The sequence below is a fragment of the Malus domestica genome, chromosome 14, assembly GCF_042453785.1.
Source record: "Malus domestica chromosome 14, GDT2T_hap1".
Taxonomy (NCBI): domain Eukaryota; kingdom Viridiplantae; phylum Streptophyta; class Magnoliopsida; order Rosales; family Rosaceae; genus Malus; species Malus domestica.
In genome coordinates, this window is record NC_091674.1 from 25,480,170 (window position 1) to 25,500,959 (window position 20,790).

A 20,790-nucleotide genomic window follows, 5' to 3' on the forward strand; every position below is an offset into this window, starting at 1 on the left:
GAAGCCCAAAACCAACTTAAAAGCCCAATACGAACATTTTGTATAATTAATTAACTAATTAATTAACTTTGACCATTCTTCAATTAAACCATTTAATTGCATATCCATTTCATTTAATTTCTTCATTTTCATCCTTACTCGGTGTACGATCCATTAGGTTCCATTTAGCAAGGTAGTGGACGATTGTTACTCTTAACGATCGATTGTGAATTGAAACCACATTTCAATTTTCCCTTAAAATTAGTGTTTGCTAATCATTAGGGCTTCCACAAACCATGAGTGACACCTAGCAGCATGTCATGGTTACCCAAGCTAAGTAGAATTGGTTGGAGAACCTATCCAGTTACAACTACAATGCAATACGGTCATTCTCTAATACAATACTCTTAATCACATTGTTTAAGTGATAGTTTGTTTCATGTCTACTATCCAATGTGATACTTCTCCATATGATTTTATTGAATAAGATTTGGAACAAACTTCCTAAGTCATATTCATATGCTTTGGCCAAAGACTCTCGAATAATACAAGTATGTGATATTCAATAAAGACATACCATCGATCACAATCTATAAACATCGAGTATAGAATCAAGTTTTGTGAAATCATAATTAAGTCGCTGAAAACTCCGAAGAAGTCACCCAGACATCCAACGACTTTTCCCATTCAAACCACCAAGATTCTCAAAAACCATCGTTCATATGTGCATTAAAAACAAAGGCTAGAGGGACGCAGTTCAGCCGAAGCCTACATAAGTAACCAAACAGGAAGTGGCCCCCAAAGAGGATTAACCAAGCAGAGCCACCTCTGAGAAAGTAACCAAGTAGGCAGTGACCCCCCAATGCGGATTAACCAAGCAGAGTCACTCTTACAGCTATTAGGAAGTGATCACCCAATGCGGATTAACCAAGCATGATCACTTCTAAGCATACATGGCCATAAGGATTGCTCAACGCGAATTAACCAAGCGCAATCCATATACAGTATGGTCCCCCAATGCGGATTAACCAAGCAAGACCATTAGTGACCCCCCAATGCGGATTAACTAATAAGGGTCAAGATAATCAGGTAGGTAGTGACCTCCCAACGCTGATTAACCAAGCAGAGTCACACCTACATAACTGTTAGGCAGTGATCACCTAATGCGGTTTAACCAAGCATGATCACCCCTAAGTATAAATGGCCATAAGGATGGCTCAAGGCAGATTAACCAAGCGCGATCCATATATAGTATGGTTCTCCAATGCGGATTAACCAAGCAAGACCACTAGTGACCCCCCAATGAAGATTAACCAAGCAGGGTCATAGTCCCCTACTAGCCCTCAATTTACAAAACATTTCAATATGCAATTCGAATCATTTTTTCATAAATTTTATCAATCCATGAATCAAATCACATTTAATAAAAATATATCAATGGCCAATTATAAAAGAATCACATTTTAACAGAAAACACATTTATAAAACCATGTCATATCCACAAAAGATATTGATATAAAGAGTCGGGTAATCACCATATCACATATATTAAAGTCACTCACCGAGACAAGTCCGCAAAGCTTCACTGAGTTTTTAGTAATACTAATTTTTGTAATTCAGATGGTTCAAGACCTGTTGACCAAACGTCAACAGTGGGTCCACACCTTAGCAATTTAATCCAGAAGATCCGCACATTATAATGTAGATCTGTAACTTCCTAAGATCCACATTATGCTCAAGGAAAAACATACAAAAATCTTATCGCGATCCGATGATCAGATCTCCACCAATTGTTAGAATTAGGTGGCGGTTAACAATTAATTTTACTAACTTAGAAATCTAATTCGGAAAGATCCATACGTCAGATTCCCTATACGTTAGTTCCAGTTATCCTCAAATATTATGTTCTATAACACAGTACGGTTTGGTGACGATCCAACAGTCAGATTGGTGATTCATATTTTGATCAAGTAATATATCGTAATGAAACTAACTTTAAACAATCAAATTACGTCATACATATATCAATTATGGAATCAGGGCATCTAATTGAACTTAGGAAGACATTATCGGCCCATTGGCCACGCACCACCGCACGCGCCGCCATGGGTGGTGGTTGGCCGCCCAAGCTCGCCGGAAAATTCAACTATTTTCAAAAATTACCAAATTTTACAAGCAAGTACATCTTAGTGAGGGGAGCAATTTTCATACCCGTGACAAAGGCCAATTTGGCCAGGAAGTGTTCCAATTTCATCCAAACCAGCCGGATACCCTAGAAATAAGTGTTCCCTTGATTCATTGCCAAACCGAACTCCGACGCCTCATCTAACGCTTGGGCCTTCCTCCAGGGGTTGAGGTGAGTCTATTGGTAATGGTGATAAATGGTAATCATTGTTGGAATCACCGTAAAAAGAGAAAACTCACCGGAAAACCCTCGGAACTTTGTGGCTTTGACCTAGAAAAATGGAAAAGAAAAATGGGAATCCAACACTACATAAATGTAGGACTCGTCAAGAGCTTTCCATGGACACCAAGATCACCCAAAACAAAAGTCGGATGAAGGAGATATGGCTGGGTCAAAAATGGTGGTTCGCAGGTCAAAAATGACCCATTTCGGGTCTCTCCTTTCCCATCCTTTCTCCCTCCCCCATTGGTTACTCCTCCTTCGTTTCACGAACGGTTTGCGCCTACAGATTCATGAGATCGAGCTCTATCAAAAGATATAAATTGTGACCTCAAAATGCCTATGAGTTTTAAATAAATAATTTTCAAACTTCACTTTTCGTAACTAGTTTAATAAACAAATCTAAATTCAAACAAATTAAAATAAAATCTCAATAATGCAAATACATAGATTATAACAATGAAATCAAGGAATGGGATTTCACAGACGGAGTATATGTGAGTGGACCCCTTCTAAAATGCATGTTTTTATAGTAGAAATGCATACATGAAAAGCATGATTTAATGGTTACGTTTTATGAAACGTTTTATGAGTAAATTAGATTTACACATTATGATTATCATGCTTTACTGAGAATATTTTAGAATACCATACTTTATCGAATTTATGTTCTTTGTAGTATATATAATTGATGACTATATTAACACACCCTGACCTAAATCAGGGCATGTTGGCCATCACGTGGAAGTGACGTAACCATGTGCACAATGCGGAAACAATAAAGATATAAGGGAATTGTGAAGGAATAAAAACTAAACTATTAGCAGAATTAGTTAAGATAAAGTGTTAGTGCTAGATTAAACATGAAATACACAACCAGAGCATAAATATCCTAAGTGCAGTCAAGCAGGACAAGTACTAATTATACAACACCCTAAGGTGATCTTACATTTATGATGCTCTGTCAGAACCCCCGTCGAAATCCTCATGATCCACCAAGCACTTCTACCTAAAACTTGGAGGGGTGCAAAACAGAAAGTGTGAGCGGGCAAAAAGAAAGCTTTTCAAAATCATTTCATTTCTCAAAAGTTCTAACCCTTCGCCGTAAAACCTGTATAACTTCCTAGAAAATAATAATAATAATCTGAATCAGAAATCATACTCAAGATGAAAATCCATAGAAGTCTACCATGCCAAAGTATCTCAATGCAATGCTATAGGTAAACCAGGCAAAATATATAAATGTCAAATATCGCATCAGCCAAATCTCTCAAACTCAAACTACACTGCTGAGTATATAGTTCATAACCAATCTAAAATCATATCAAATCAAATCCTGCACACGAGTTGGAACCACCTACAGTAGTCTATATGACAAGACTGTGTAAAGTAAATATGCTCTAGTGTTATGATCACGTGAAGGCTGTGCGAATAATCGTGGGTCACCTACGAGTCGGAACCACCTAAAGTGGTTTGTACGACAAGCCCGTGGACCTAACTTGGATCCAAGGTGAGCATACGGTGCTGGAGGTGAACATCATGTGAAGAACTGTGCCCTAATTATAGGCGGGAGCACTAACACCGAGTGCAAGTTTATGAGCTCTCATCACATCACATCATAACTCGCATAACTGAAGTAATCTCACATCTTTAAATTATGAACTTACCTGGCACTTACATGTGCGTCCGCAGCACCAATCATAAGTTTATGCAACTACTAATGAATAAATAAAATAGGCAGATACTTTGCATAGCATTTCAAAACGTATATTCATTCAAATTCATTTTCTGGGAAAAATCTCAAGTATATAGGTATATACAGAAAACCAAAAGCCCACTCACTAATATGTCGAAGGGTCGTAGCCCTTGAGCCTCGATTGATGGCTCTCGTCCTCAGGATAGGTCTTACCTATATGCGAAATAACTGAATAAACGTTATTTAAAGCACATATACAAAACTAGGAATTAACTTCTCATACAATGCTCAAATGGGACATTTGAATATACCACCATGACCTATTCAACCTCAGGAACACCCCATATTTTTAGAAAAAATTTCCGATGCCCCACGCGTCGCCACGTGTCGGCAAAGGCATGGCCAGACGCGCCCCCACTTGCGGCCACGTGCCTGGCACGCCTAATAGAATCTTTAACGGCTTTAGGGAATATTCCATCAAGAAGCAGGATATTCTGTTAAAACTAACCTGACACTGTCAGAATATTCCGTCAAACTTGATGAAATATTCTGTCGTCTTCAACCTTCAAACTCCGGTAACCGACGCAGTCGTCGAAAAATTGAAAAACTTCAAATCGTCATTTCCCGCTTATTTCTCAACCAAATTTCATGAAATTTGTACCAAAATGAAGCTTAGGATGAGAGGAACAAAACCTTACACTTTCAAACCTTGAAATCCACAAGATTTCGCAGAAGGAACCTCGATAATCTGGCCAAACTTGAAACTCGCCAAACTTGACTTCCCGACGTCCAATTCACTTCGTTTTTCTTCCCTGAGCTTCGTGAAGATGTCCTAAAGCTCACTAGTAGCTTTAAATCTCTTAAAAACTTTGATAACACAAGTGCATGAACAGTGACCCAAAACTGGGTTCTCGGGAAAATGAAGTCTTCATGTTCTAAAAATGGTATAGATGAGTGCGTGACGATGAGATAAAGATGATGATGCTAACCACAAGCTCGATTCGTGCGTGAAATGGAGGGTTTAAGGTTTGTCCGTACAATTGTACGGACATGGAAGAAAATGCGAGAGGGAGGAGAGAGAGTCAACGGGATAAGGGGAGGGTATATGTGTGTGGTCCAGTTTGCAGTCAACCAACCAAAATCTTAAGTCTTTAGTTCTAATTAGGTCCAAATAATAAGGGATAAAACCTATTGGTCCAAAACCTTAGTTAATACACACACACACAACTCAATAATAACAAGGGTATAATAGAAATTCCCACGCGCTCGAAGATAAATAATATACGTCCGGGACGGGCTGTCACATATATACTATTTATGAACATGTTTTTACACTCTTTGTAGTATATATGATGGATGACTATATACTATAAAGATGTTTTGAGATATATGTATGTATCTTTGGAAAGATTATATTCAATGTTTTGTGTGCATCTAGTGGTCACTGTTCTGTCTACAGGTAATGATACTTATATTGGCCTACGAGTCGGGTGATGTAAGGGTTTACGGGTCGAATGAAGATTTATATATATTTGCCTACGGGTTGGGTGATGTAGGGGCCTACGAGTCGAGCGAATATTTATATATTTGGCCTACGGTCGAGCGAAGATTTATATATTTGGCCTACGGGTCGGGTGATGTAGGGGCCTATAAGTCGAACGAAGATTTATATATTTGGCCTACGGGTCGGGTGATATAGGGGCCTATGGGTCGATGATGATACCACTAGTTAGCACACTATATACGATATATGATTTCTAAAAGGTTTTATGGCATGCTAGAGTTTTTGGCAAAACCTATTACATATTATGCTATTGAGTTTTCATAAACTTTGGGGGTTAGTACGTTGAATAACTATTTCAGTATTATATATATATATATATATATATATATATATAAACTTGGTTCACTTATGTTTGTTTTACGCCCCCTCAGGACTTAGAATCGAGGCGTACAATCCCGGTGTCAAGGCACTCCCGCATCGGCATCTTCAAGTCCTCTCAGTATAGGACCCATTCTCTTATTCATTCAATTTTATATTATTCTTTTTTGTGTCTAGAATTAGTAGTATGCTCTGAACACGTTCCTCAATTGCATATTAATTATATTTAAATTTATAAATTTGATTTATTTCTTGTTCTCATGCATTCTAATATGACTTCATCACATTCGGGTGTCGGCTATCACGTGCCTACCCTAGTGTTTGGGAGAATATCAGGGTCGGGTGTGTCATAAGTCGCGCGTAGCACTCCGTGATTCAAAAAATGTGTTCTGCACTTGCTCACACGTGTAGTTCAAAGTAATTCTTGGACACTATCTTTATCCTTCATTTGCTTCGTCGGCAAGAAACTTTTTGTCTGCCAAACCGAAATGGAAACATGATTTACTAGCAAAGATCATACACTCTATGTGTGAGAAATATTTTTTTTCTTTCTCAAATATATATATATATAAATATATATATTATGGTAGGAGTTACAGCAGGCATAAAAAAAAAGTGTCGGCAGTTAAGGATAGAGAAAGAGAGAGGGAGAGAGAATGAGTTTAGAGGGTAGTGATAGGGCGACATGGCTGTGAAGTCTAAAAAAAAACAACAAAAATTTGTTTGCACGAAATTACTTTAATGCTCACTTTTTTTTTTTCTTTTCTAACATTTTTTAGTTATGTATTAAAGATTATAATTGTAATTTCATTGGTTTTTGGTAGACAAATGGAGTTCTATTAAAGTGTAGATTTAGATGTGTTAGAGCATTTCCAAATGATATGTCAAAATGTCCACATAAGTTATAACAATAAAAAAAAGATAGCCACTAATTATTTCCAACAGAAATGTTAAATCCTATGTGACATGACATTAATTAGCAGTAAGGGAGATTGCTGTCAAATCTAACAGCAACTTCAAATGATTTTTTTAATTAATTATTAAACGTTTTTGTTGATTTTTTATTAGTTTAATCATTTATTATAATAAATGTTGATTGTTGAATGTGCAATCTGTTCATATCCCTCTTTCGTTTTTGTTAATCAACAATAGAGTTGCGATAGAGAACGAAGGGCTCTACTTCTGAAGCTATGGAGAGGCAAAACAACAACAACAACAACAACAACAACAACAAAGTCTTTTCCCACTAAGTGAGGTCGGCTATATGAATCCTAGAACGCCATTGCGCTCGGTTTTGTGTCATGTCCTCCGTTAGATCCAAGTACTCTAAGTCTTTTCTTAGGGTCTCTTCCAGAGTTTTTCTAGGTCTTCCTCTACCCCTTCGACCCTGAACCTCTATCCCGTAGTCACATCTTCGAACCAGAGCGTCAGTAGGCCTTCTTTGCACATGTCCAAACCCATGTTGTGTACTTGTTGATGCTTCACCGCCCAACATTCTGTGCCATACAACATCGCCGGCCTTATTGTCGTCTTATAAAATTTTCCCTTGAGCTTCAGTGGCCTATGACGGTCACACAACACGCCGGATGCACTCTTCCACTTCATCCATCCAGCTTGTATTCTATGGTTGAAATCTCCATCTAATTCTCCGTTCTTTTACAAGATAGATCCTAGGTAGCGAAAACGGTCGCTCTTTGGTATTTCCTGATCTCCGATCCTCACCCCTAACTCATTTTGGCCTCCATTTGCACTAAACTTGCACTCCATATATTCTGTCTTTGATCGGCTTAGGCGAAGACCTTTAGATTACAACACTTATCTCCAAAGGTTAAGCTTCGCATTTACCCTTCCCGAGTTTCATCTATCAACACTATATCGTTTGCGAAAAGCATACACCAAGGAATATCATCTTGAATATGTCTTGTTAACTCATCCATTACCAATGCAAAAAGGTAAGGACTTAAGGATTGTTGATGCATAAAATCAGTGAGGACTTTGGTACAACAGAAAGTATTAAGTTTGTGATCTTCGCTAGATTGCTCTGGTCATTAGTGTGGATAAGTATGTAAATGGATAGAGATAGGAAAGCAAACACAAGATGTACGTGGTTCACCCAGATTTGCTACGTCTACAGAGTAGAGGAGTTCTCATTTATTGTGAAAGGTTTACACAAGTACATAGGTTCAAGCTCTCCTTTAGTGAGTACAAGTGAATGGTTTAGTACAAATGACATTAGGAAATATTGTGGGAGAATAATCTCGTAATCACGAAACTTCTAAATACCGAAGTGTGGTATCGTCTTCACTTGCCTTATCTGTCTCATAGGTAGATGTGACATCTTATCTGGAAGTACTCTTTCTCCATCCAGGGGTGGTATCTTTAACTGGTGGAGATGCACAAGGTAATGTATCAATTTCACTTGAAGCTTACTTGTAGTTTCAGGCTTGGTCAAGCGCGATACAAACCATGTAGTAGGAGTCCCCCAAGTCACCGAGCTAGGGGATCTGCTAAAAGAGGTGACAAACAAGGTAAGCAATCCGAGCTCCAAGCAATCAGTCCCAGATCAAAAGTTTGATTTCGAGTTCCAGCTGATTGTTCTCATTCTCCCTATCATGCAGGCATCATAAAGGATAAAGAGAAGAAAAAGGAGAATAGATGATATGAGATACTTTTGCTTTTGAAGAAGTAACTTTCCACAAGCTTATTCTTGAACTGGGCTGGAGGGTTTTCTGGTTTCCTCCAGAGTATAAGGCCGACTGAAGAATTTGAGGGTCAAAACAAGTCCATCAAATCTAGAGTACGTTCGACCCTGCTGATATGGGATACTTTTGTTGTTGACAAAGTAGTGAATGTATCGGCACGTGTTCTGTTACGATGGTCTCCACATGCTTCCTTGTATCCTTCTCATTTTCCCTATCTGTTCCTCAGGCAGATGTGGTATCTTCTCTGGAAGCATAAGATGTTGAAGATGAGTACTCGAGAGCAATGCCAGGTAAGTAATCAAGTAAGGGGGTCCAGGCAGTCAGTTCCTGACTGGAAGCTTGATTCCAAGTGCTGACTGATTGCTCTCTTTCTCCTTGTCTTGCAGGTAAGAACAAGGCCAAAGGAAAAGACAGGGAAAAAGCATGATATGGGATACTCTTGCTTTTAACCCTGATGATATGAGATATTCTTGCTCTGGTGTAGCTTGTTTGCAGAGGTATTATCGGGGGGAAAGAAAGCTAAGTATTTCGAGAGGCTTCGTTGGGAGTGCCCTCTCAGATATGAGGAAGGGTTGAGCATTTTTGCAGGTCTGCCTGTCCGTTGAGGATGGAGGTCAACATATATAGGAGTCTCCCTAACAACAAGTAGTAATGCTATTCATTTACCCTGCTTGGTCATAGCACGGTAGTGGGAGCTGCCAGCTTCACGTGTGTCAGAGCACTATGAAAAAGTGATCTGTGGTAACTGGAAAGCTGATGTTGCGTGTGAAGATTACAGACAAGCTTTATCCAAGGAGATCTGGCTCTCGAAGTTGAGAAAGCGGTGTCTCTTTGATTTTCGAACAAGCAATCATGTTGGGGATCTGGCTCTCGAGATTCGGAGAACGGTGCCTCTTCGATTTTTGAGAAAGCAATCCTACTGGGAGTCTGGCTCTCGAGATTCGGAGAGCGGTGTCTCTTCGATTTTTGAGAAAGTAATCATGTTGGGAGTCTGGCTCTCGAGATTCGGAGGGCGGTGCTTCATCGATTTTGGAGCAAGCAATCTTGTTGAGAGTGTTTTCTCGAATGTGAGTAAAGGTTGGGCATGTTTGCTAGTCTACCTTGCCACGGAGCATAGAGGTTGACACACAGGGACTTTCCAATTATCCAGTAGTGGTGCTATTCCTTTACCCTTGTGGGTAATAATATGGTAGCTAGACCTTTAAAATTTATGTGTCTAAACTTTGTTAGTGCTGTTTCTTTGCTATTCTTTTACCCTTCTTGGTCATAGTGATGTAGTGGGAGCTGCAAGCTTCACGTGTCTAAACTTTGTCAGAGATCTTTGGCAAAGTTATATGTGGTACCTATGAGCTGATGGTGCGTGTGGAAAGTGGATGATTGAATAATAAGATCCACGTGCTTTCTACTTCACCAGAAATCTTCAACAGAATGCCCGTGATTTCAGCAAAGCTGAGTGTACATGTGATAGGTGCTGACAAGACTGAAAAAGCAGGTGCCTCTTCGATTTCTGAGATCGGCCCTCGTGGTTTCTGAGCAACCCAGCTTTTGAGAAAGCAAGCGCCTCTTCGATTTCTGAGATTGGCCTTCGTGGTCTTTGAGCAACCCAGCTTTTAAGAAAGCAAATGCCTCTTCGATTTCTGAGATCGGCCCTCGTGGTCTCTGAGCAACCTAGCTTTTGAGAAAGCAAATGCCTCTTCGATTTCTAGGCAGGCGCCTCTTCGATTTCTGAAGCTCCGTCGAGTGCAGATTTTTATAGAGGCTGGCATTAAGTTCCAAAGCACACTTGAATCTCCACCAGTAGAAGCTCCCTTCTTGCACTTCTAAGATCTTAATTTGTCCAACCTCTTCTCTCTTCAACACCTTTGAAAATGTCTAGCCCCTTTGACCGTCGTTTTGACTTGAACCTTGTTGAAAAGGCAACCACGCCTTCTCCAGACAACATATGGCACCCATCCTTCTTATCCCTTACTGGTCATCTTACCGTTGGGGATTCTGTGATGAAGAATGATATGACCGCTGCAGTGGTGGCCAAGAACCTTCTCACTCCCAAAGATAACAGACTACTTTCCAAACGGTCTGATGAGTTGGCTGTTAAGGATTCTCTAGCTCTGAGTGTTCAGTGTGCAGGTTCTGTGTCAAATATGGCCCAACACCTATTTGTTCGAACCCGCCAAGTTGAATCATTGGCGGCTGAAGTGATGAGTCTTAAACAGGAGTTTAGAGGGTTCAAGCATGAGAATAAACAGTTGCACCGGCTCGCACATAACTATGCTACAAACATGAAGAAGAAGCTTGACCAGATGAAGGAATCTGATGGTCAGGTTTTACTTGATCATCAGCAGTTTGTGGGTTTGTTCCAAAGGCATTTATTGCCTTCGTCTTCTAAGGCTGTACCACGTAATGAAGCTCCAAATGATCAACCTCCGATGCCTCTTCCTTCTAGGGTTCTGTCCAGTACTGAGGCTCCAAATGATCCCCCTCTAGTGCCTTCTCTTTCTGGGGCTCTACCGACTGCTGAGACTTCTCCTAAGTAACCTTTGTGAAGGTTTCCTCTTGTTTGTTTATTTTGACTCATGTATATGTACATATTTGTAACTTATCGGAGATATCAATAAATAAGCTTTGCTTCATTTCAACGTATTGTGTTAAATACACCAAAGCCTTCTTCACTAAGTTCTTTGATTTTTTTTCTTTTGTTGAAGCTTGTATGTTGAAGCTTTATGAGTGGAGCATGTAGGTTGAGGTAGTGTTCCCTTAATTTCCCGAGTGAGGAAAACTTCTTGGTTGGAGACTTGAAAAATCCAAGTCACTGAGTGGATCTGAAATTTGAATTTAAAAAAATGAAATGAAAAAAGATTTAATTAATTGGCAACGAAAATTCATGAATGTTTATGGAATATGTGTGTACGGAAATGGATGAGAAACCTTGTGAGTTTCTGGAGATATTTCATCTTTGATCACAGGAATAAAAAAGATAAATCTTCTTTCCAGCTTTAGAGAGAAAGAGCTTAATGTTCGAACTGACGAGATTTTGTTGTGTTTGGGTTTATATAGACATTTGCTTGGTGAAAGAAAAAAGGATCCCAAACACAACAGAAATTAAGAAAATAAAATAATGTAATAAAATAATAGTTTAATATAACATATTGGGTGGAGAACGAAACGTTAACATATGTCAAATTGCCACGTAGGCTATCAAATTTACTTAGTCCACTGGGTAAATTTTCTTGTGGAGAATGACAGAAAAATGAAGTGCTTTAGGAAAGCAAAGTGTTTAACTTTTGAATTCGAAGTTTCGTTGAAGTTGCAAGAAAAATCAAAATCCAATCTAACACCAAGTCCTAAACGACAATCTAATTTCGTAGAAGTTTATTGCTACAAATAAATATAAATAAACATTATAGGGCAACCATAACTGCAAGGGGAACTTTTCGATGGATGATAAGATCGGTACATCTGGTCATGTCATGCTTACTCGGCTGCTCTTGCTCCGCCGGGAAATGTTCAGTCAAATTTGTGCACAAGATTTGCTAACACAATCTCATTGGGGCCATGGCAAACAACTATCCAGGACAACCCATTCTTCCAGCTCCAAAAGGGATTAATTCAAAGTCATGCCCTTTGAAATCCACCGAAGAATTTAGAAACCTCTCTTGTTTAAACTCCTCTAGCTCATCCCACAATGAGGGGTCTCTTCCAATTGTGCAAGCATTGATTATGACCATTGTTCTTGCTGATATTGTTAGAATATGAGTATGATTGTTAGTGCTAGATATCGGCTATAATGTTTCAAATTGGTATGAAAAGGTCTTGTTGAAGACTTTAAAGTTGTCCTAATGATCAGTTTGGGACTGAAACTTTAAGTAAATGCTAATATTTAGAATATGTCAGTTTCCTACACTGATTTCAATAGGAAAATCACAAGTTTTGTTTCCATATAAAAAGTGGTCTTTGCTCTCACAAAACATACGTTCAATATTGAACTAAGACTGGTTGTTAGTTTGAGTATTTTTAGTTTTGCAAGAGAGGACGAGGTGTCCACTGTTTTGTAATTTTTGCAGTTGCTATCAAACGAATGATGGCTACATGTTGAATTCAATTTGATAGAATTGAGCTATTGTTGTTGCCAATTACTTGTGGCTTTATATGTGGGTTTGATTGGGGAAATCTCGGTGTGAAGACATTAATAAGTTGAGTGTTTGTCTAAGAGATATTAACGTTCGTAATTTTTCTTTTTGGAAATTTGGGTCGACGGGATTCTGATCGATAACTCTATCCATGATTTTGGTTTGACAGGTCTGTAACAATAGCGATTTACATCGATGAATCTACAATGATGGATGGTCCATAGGAATCTGGAGTGATGGCAATCCTCACTTTTGATGGTGATCTTTCTGTTTCAGCTCGTGGAATTCGTCGTAGCCACTGAAATTTCTATCCTGAGACTAGTATAGAAAGTTAAAGGCCTTACCATTTGAAATCTTTAACCATAGCTTATTAAACTTAAAATCTTTTCATCTTCAAATCCCTGATGAGTAAGTAAACGCATTCTTGTATCCGATTTGCAGCCGAAACTATAATTCTGAAACAGAACTATTATGCTAGAAATAAGAACAGAATTGTGGTTCAACCATCTGCATCTCAGCCGGTCTCTAAAGTTTTAAGAAAAAAAATACATTAACTAACTAGCACGTTAATCCAAACTATCTTCCCCAATTTAGTCAAATCCATGAGATAACGTGCAGCTGCCTTTAGAATTTGACAAACACACCACCATGGATCGAAACCATGAGTTCGAATTCCACACCGAACCAATTTAAGAAACTTGCACTGACACTCATAATATCGTGGAACCGAATCTTGTGATCTGGTATGGTTGGTAACAAAGGTGACGGAAGACGAATGATGAGTTCATCAATTTTTCTTTAACATATACGAAATGTACTGCTAGGGACACCAACTTATATTCACCAAAGGGCATGAAAATGTTTAACATGAATACGCTCTATGAACAAGTAAGATATTGAGACATGTACATCGCTCTATCTTTTAACACGAATATGGGATAGTAACAGCTTTAAGAGGATACTTTATTGGTATCGTTAAATCAGTGGATTCTGATGGAATTATAATTACCATAAAATCAATTTGTATATGAGGTAGTCTAAGATCATATAAGTCCATAGATAGACTTGTCCAATATGGTGAGTAACCTGCTCTGACACCATAATGAAATTGAAGTTCCACCATAAAACTAATTGGCAATATGAGGAGTATTCCAAAATCATATAAGTCCTTACCTAGACTTTGTCCCTCACCAATGTGGGTCGACCTGTTTTGGAGGCCCAACCGCATGATGTTTTCAAATCTCGACACTTTGATGTCTCTTCATTTGCTACAAGACTTGCTAATGGTGCTGGTCCTATTGGTGCTTGTCATTGCAAGTTGCCTTGTCTCAGAGTCCTATTCCTTCATCAGAATATGCCGGCTTGTGATTCCCTTCTCGGATTTTTTCTATTTTGTTTAGTTTCGGATTAGTTTAGTTTAATTTAGTTTATCTTAGTTTAGTTCTATTGTCTCGCTTAGAGAGTGTTGTGGCCACGCTGCAACATTGGCTGGATATAGTTTTCGCATTGAACGATGTGTTATGTGGTCTCGTCTGCCTAAGATGACTTTATGTGATCTCGCTCTCGCGATGACTTTATGTGGCCTCGCATTGAACGATGTGTTAAACCAGTGGATTCCGCTGGAATTAGGGTTACCATAAAACCAATTGGCAATATGAGGAGGAGTCCAATATTACATAAGTCCTTAGCTAGACTTGTCCAATACGAGAGTAGCTTGTTCTGAATCTGATAGCATAACAAAATTGAAGTTTCACCATAAGACCAATTAACAATATGAGAAGTATCCTAAAATTATGTAAGTTCTTAGCTAGACTTGTCTCTCACCAATGTGGGACAAACTCTCCACACACCAACTCTAAACAAATTCACCAGGCAATGCCCAGTTGAACTTGTGCACACTATTTGCTAATAAAGTGATCTCATTACCTGCGATGGCAAACTAAATTCCAGGACAAATCCTCCTACCAGCTCCAAATAGAATGAATTGAAATGACCAGTATCGTACTAACTAAGGTACTATAGTATTAGTACATTGAACTCATTGTCTCACCAGCTAATTATTCTGGGTAATCCTCGGCTTGTGTATGTGAGCCACACCAAAAAATTAAAAAGAATATACTTGCTTTCGTCTACAAGGAATGTACACATCGTCACTCTTTGCGAATAATGTATTTTGTATTGTATTTATTTGATATACTTGCATGACTAAACAATGATATTTTTCTAACGATTTTCAAATGAAGATTTAAAAATTGAACGATTCTAATCGTGGAGTTCATAAAATAAAGATACGTTATTCGCGAATAGTAAGAGATGTGTATTCCCATAAAAGAATGGAAGAACGTAGACTTAAGGAATAATATGAGCATCTAATTATTTTTCGTACCAGTTGATTTAGCGTTTAGTATGTAACATCGTATAAATGGAGAAAGATTAATACATTATAGTTAAAAAATTTAAAAAGTACCTGTACTCATACTTCTACACATATGAGCCATAACTCGTAAATAATTCGTATTTCGCAATCAGAATGAAAGGAAATGAATTAATCGTTTTCTAGGTTTTCTTTTAGGAAAATAACAAAAAATTCAAAAAAAACTTTAGTTTACATAAAAAATGACAAATAAATGTGTAATAAATAATACAAGGAAAAGTAAAAATGTGGTTTTTCGTTAAAAGTAAATAGTATCAGAAATGTTTTGTTAAAATTTTTTTTTTTCAAATGAAAAAAAAAGATAATTGATGGTAAGGCACAATTATCCACCTATTTCGAAGTCGAAAAGGCTATAAGAGATTTCACCCTACCTATGATCATAGTCAAACAAATTCATCAACTCGAAACATCGAACCCGAAACTTCTCACATTTTTTTCTAGTTTGACTATGATTACTTTTCGAGGGTATATTCAACTCTCCCTCAAATAATATTCCGCGGCTAAATAAAGCTAACTCAACGACGGTTAAATTCTAACCCAAAAGTATAACCACAGTCAAATAAAAACCCTCGATCAGCTGGAATAGCAAAAGGATCGGTCAAACAAGTGGACAAGAAAGCACCACGTGGACGGCTAGATTTCAATCGAACAGTCTTACGCTTTATTGTTAGGTTAAAATTAGGGTTGGACTTTAGCCTCTCTCTCTCGAATTTCATCCGATATCTCGTCAATTTTGTTGAATTTTTTTTTCAGAGATCATCGATTTCCCGATCTGCGATCATGGAGACGGAGCGCGTGACGGAGTTTCCTTTCGCTTACTTGGATCGCCGCCCTCGAAAGAGGGCGCGTTTGGGCTGGGACGTTCCTCAGGCCCCAAAGGTATTATCCTTGTTCTTTAATTTTTAGGTCTGATTCAATTTTTTTTTTTGTGGGATTTATCCGATAACTTGATTTTTGCCCGTTTAATGCTATTATATTTGATGGTTGGGTAGATCTTCTGTATTGTATTCTTTTAGATCTGATATTAAAGTCTCAAAATTTATTAAATTTGGTAAATTTGTTGGAAGGTTAAATGTAAACTTCAAGATTTTAGATCGTAGTATGGATATACTGATATAATATATTCTAATAATTTGATTTGCGATTTTTTTTAGGTCGATTTCCAGAAAATCTATTTATTTAGGAACTGATTATTCGTAAATTGTGGAAAGTTTTCTTCCAAAATTTTCTTAAGGCTAGTAATTTTGTCTTAGAAAGATTAGTTTTTGAAATATTACGTATGAATCTGTAGTTTTATCTGGTATTGTCAGTAAAACTAGCAAATCCATAGAACCCCTTTTGATGTAGAAATTTTGGTTAGTTGATATAGAGACAATTAGCTCGATTTATTCAAGATTATAATATTAATAGGTGTGTTGTTGTTGGGAACGGTCAGTTACATTCGTTGGTCATGTTAAGTGTTTTCCATCGTATGTTGTGTGGTATTTTTATAGCTGCATTTAGAATTTGTTTTCTCGTCTTTCGTATAAGCTATTAGTTTTTGTTATGATTTAAGAGATTCTTATTGGACCCAAGGGTGTGGATTGCGATGCAGTATTGGGGTTGGCAAAATTTTGACTTAATATGTTGAGTGGTACATGAATGGATGGCTGTGTGTAGGCTCAGGTAGGAATGTTTTGTGGACAAGAGCTTGGGAATGTGACAAGCTATGCATCTTTGATGGCACCCTCAGAGACCAGTACTATTTCTCTATTTGATAAGGAAGTGACTCGAAATGGTTCCCCCCCATGGAGAGAAGATGACAAAGATGGGCATTACATGTTTTCGCTTGGAGAGAATTTAACAACTCGCTGTAATTACACAATCAACGCATAATCTTATGTTCTTTTTAGACTTTTTTTGTCTGGTTATTTAATCCTTGAATTTCTGATGTTTCAGTGGATATCAGTGTTGGCCAGTTTTCTAGCACAGTTCTTTGAATGTTTTTTTGTATCGTATTTTGCAAACTTTACAATTTTAGTTGTGGAGGTTAATTGTTGTTTTCACTTTTTTCAGACAAAATCCAGAGCAAAATGGGTGAAGGTACCTTTGGTCAGGTGTTGGAATGCTGGGACAGAGAAAAAAGGGAAATGGTTGCCATAAAAATTGTTCGTGGCATCAAGAAATATCGCGAAGCAGCAATGATAGAAATCGAAGTGCTGCAACAGCTTGGTAAACATGATAAAGGTGGCAATCGGTGAGTAATTGTTTCTAATTTTCAACTTTTTTACTGACATGGAGTGTTTGAAGAAGCTTTTTCCTAAACTTTATTGCATTACTGGGTTGCTTTGTTAAATGGGTTCATTCCTTGCAGTTGTGTGCAATTACGGAACTGGTTTGACTATCGTAACCATATCTGTATTGTAAGTATTAGATTAATATGTGATGGATTGATTTCCCCAATTCACAAATAATTTGGGGGTTAAAACTTGTTCGTGAATTCAAATGGTTTTAACAGGTGTTTGAGAAGCTTGGACCAAGCTTATACGATTTTCTCAAGAAAAACAATTACCGCTCATTTCCGATTGACCTTGTCCGTGAGATTGGAAGACAACTGTTGGAATGTGTAGCATGTGTGTAGTTATACCTAAGCTAGTCTCTTTCAATCAATATATATTGCTTTTCTTCATATTTTTGTTACATTGTCGAGAGGGATAAATCAATTTGTTCTATGATTTTTTTTCAATGCTATTGAAACTTCATTAAAAAATGCTGTATGAGCTGAGATACGCTCTTTTAAGTATTTTCCTGTAAATAGGCATACCAATCAAGATAGGATTGGTTATTTTTTTTTTCCCTTGTTGTCCTGCTTTCTGATGATATTCTGGTTTCTATGCAGTCATGCATGATCTTCGTCTTATTCATACCGACTTGAAGCCAGAGAATATACTCCTTGTTTCTCAGGATTATGTTAAAGTTCCTGATTACAATAAGGTGGTTGCTGTTTTTTTATAAGTTTCTTTGTTTTGTTCTTAATTATTTGATTTCAAGCACACTTGGGCATTTGATCGTCTCTTATTTTTTAATCTCTCCCTCTTTTTCTTTTACTGGTGTGAATTCTCTAATGTTCTATCTATTACTGACCGCAGAGCTCATCTCGATCACCCAAAGATAGCTCCTATTTTAAGAGAGTACCAAAGTCGAGTGCTATTAAAGTTATTGATTTTGGTAGCACAACTTACGAGCGTCAAGATCAAACCTATATTGTATCAACACGGCATTACCGAGCACCAGAGGTTATTCTTGGTGGGTGTGAACTTAATGCGTACTGATGTCTTTGAGCTGTAAGCCTGTAAGTACACAAAATTTAATTATTTACGGTGATTTTGTAGGGCTGGGATGGACCTACCCTTGCGATGTATGGAGCATTGGTTGTATCCTGGTGGAGTTATGCACGGTTTGTCTGCTAACTATATGCTTTTTGTTGTCAATATCTTCATGTAAATAATACAAGCCATATTTATGATGCTTGTGCTGCTTGGTATAGGGTGAAGCCTTGTTCCAGACTCACGAGAATTTGGAGCACCTCGCCATGATGGAGCGGGTACTTGGTTCCCTACCCCAGCACATGTTGAAAAGAGCAGAGTAAGTTATCATAATATCTTTTGTTCATAATTTATTTTTAGCATGAAGTTGAATTCTTGCTTATCCTTTCTCGTGGAAATTTACAGCCGACATGCTGAGAAGTATGTTAGAAGGGGTAGATTGGATTGGCCAGAGGGTGCAGCTTCTAGAGAGAGTATCAGAGCTGTTCAGAAGCTTCCTCGGCTCCAGGTGTGTATTTAACTTCCCTTGCGAATTTCTGTTGCCTACTTGATGAACTGTTGGAGCCACTTGATTTCGTGTTGTTGGTAATACGTAAATGTTTTAACTTTGTTGCTCATTTTTTCGTTTTGCAGAATCTTATAATGCAGCACGTAGACCATTCCGCCGGGGACTTTATTCACCTCTTGCAGGGTCTGCTTAGGTACGACCCCTCGGATAGGCTTTCCGCTCGCGAAGCCCTCCGACATTCTTTTTTCACGAAGGACAGCCTCAGGAGATGATTTTATTCTCGGTTGCGCTTCCTGCCGAGTGAAGTGTACATTGCGTCTGCACCAAAATCGCGATAGGTATCGGCAATAACTTTCTGTAGATATCCAAATACAAACATTACTATTTACCGATTGATGGACGTCCGTATGCTATTCGAGTTGCGCTGTACCTGCGGTTGATTTATGTAGTGTAGAAGTCTGCTAACCCAATTGTGCATTGTACAGAAGTGACATTTGGAATAATGAAGAAATAACTTGTTACTACATTATCCTGTTCGATGTGTTTTGGGCACCTTGTACGGTTGTACTGGGTTTGGTTTCTGCTGGCGTTTATGTAACCACAAAATATTAATGTTCTTATGAATAAATCATATTTTGTTACTAGTCCAATAAATTTAAATTTGCCCAAATTAATCTAAAAAGTTGTATTATTCCCAATTTATGTTTGTCTTTGATGATATAATCAAACTGCTTGAACAGATCAGCACATGATTTTTAATTGGATCAATACGAGATTGTAGTTATTTAGTACTACCACTTATTAGTGAAAGTTTTAGGTTCGATTTTTGTCAAAGGTAAATTTGAACTATATTACTAATAACCCTTCTTAAGTAGATAATATCGTTTGTTAATTTTTTTTTTTTTTTACGGTACTGCGTTTGCTTGCAAATCAAGATATATCCAAATGCCTTCCTTGGTACCCAAGGAATCAGCTCCTACCATGGAAAGGAATCAGTTGTTCAAGTTAAATTGTTATTAGTGTTTTGTTTTTGTTTTCTGTGTAGTCCTAGCCCAAGTGAATTGGTGAAAATGCGTTCATCTGTCAACCATATTTTTTAGATGATCATTACTTTAAATTAATGGACATTTTTGTTCTTTTTCTATGAATCTATGCAATCTTTGGAAGTTTCTGTGCTCTTATTCTGCTCCATCATTCTTTCAATATTTGGTGTTAAGTGGCCAGGCCAAACCCTGAAACTTTTATTATTTTAGGGTTCCCGTGTTTGCAAAATTGGTGATGCTATGATAGGGTTCCCGAAAAAAACCGAAAAAAATTTGGACCGAACCGAAATTTCGGTTCGGTTTCGGTTTTGGCAAAAAACCGAACCAATAAGAACCGAACCCAGCCCTAATGCTATCCACACTTATTTTTACTTCTCACACAACTATCTTAATTTTCGATCATTGGATCGAATGAATTGAAAATCATGTACAATAACAATGGTGTGTGATAGGTAAACATTGCAAAATAATCACCTGGTTTCTTTAGAATTTCTTTTTTGATACGACCATTTATTGATGAGTTTGGTGAGCGAGAGGCGATGAGGGAGGAAGAAATCGAAACAGATTTCTGGGTGCGCGAAAGAGACGAAGGAGAAAGAGGTCGTCTGCCTCGTTTCGAGTGAAAAATTGTTAAAAAAATTAAAAGAAAAAAAGAAAACTAATGAAAAGGGCTTGAAAACTTTGAGTTTTAATGATAAGGACAAAATAAA

The 20,790-nt window shown here is 37.8% G+C and overlaps 1 protein-coding gene across 4 annotated transcripts; it reads left to right on the forward strand.

The window, feature by feature from the left end:
- The first annotated feature begins 15,857 nt into the window (after window positions 1–15,857).
- On the forward strand, window positions 15,858–19,691 carry LOC103455065 (serine/threonine-protein kinase AFC2-like). 4 transcript variants are annotated; one of them, XM_008394657.4, is made up of 11 exons: window positions 15,858–16,103; window positions 16,884–17,076; window positions 17,280–17,460; window positions 17,578–17,626; window positions 17,722–17,836; window positions 18,103–18,197; window positions 18,353–18,509; window positions 18,596–18,660; window positions 18,751–18,848; window positions 18,935–19,037; window positions 19,163–19,691. In XM_008394657.4, the coding sequence occupies exons 1-11, from the start codon at window positions 16,005–16,007 to the stop codon at window positions 19,307–19,309; spliced, it is 1,302 nt and encodes a 433-aa protein (XP_008392879.2). In that variant the 5' UTR covers window positions 15,858–16,004; the 3' UTR covers window positions 19,310–19,691. The 4 variants fall into 4 exon arrangements, with proteins under 4 accessions (XP_008392879.2, XP_070667737.1, XP_028948410.1 ...); XM_029092577.2 differs by lacking the exon at window positions 16,884–17,076 and having other exon boundaries at window positions 15,914–16,103; XM_070811636.1 differs by lacking the exons at window positions 17,578–17,626; window positions 17,722–17,836 and having other exon boundaries at window positions 15,881–16,103.
- The last annotated feature ends 1,099 nt before the right edge of the window (window positions 19,692–20,790 follow it).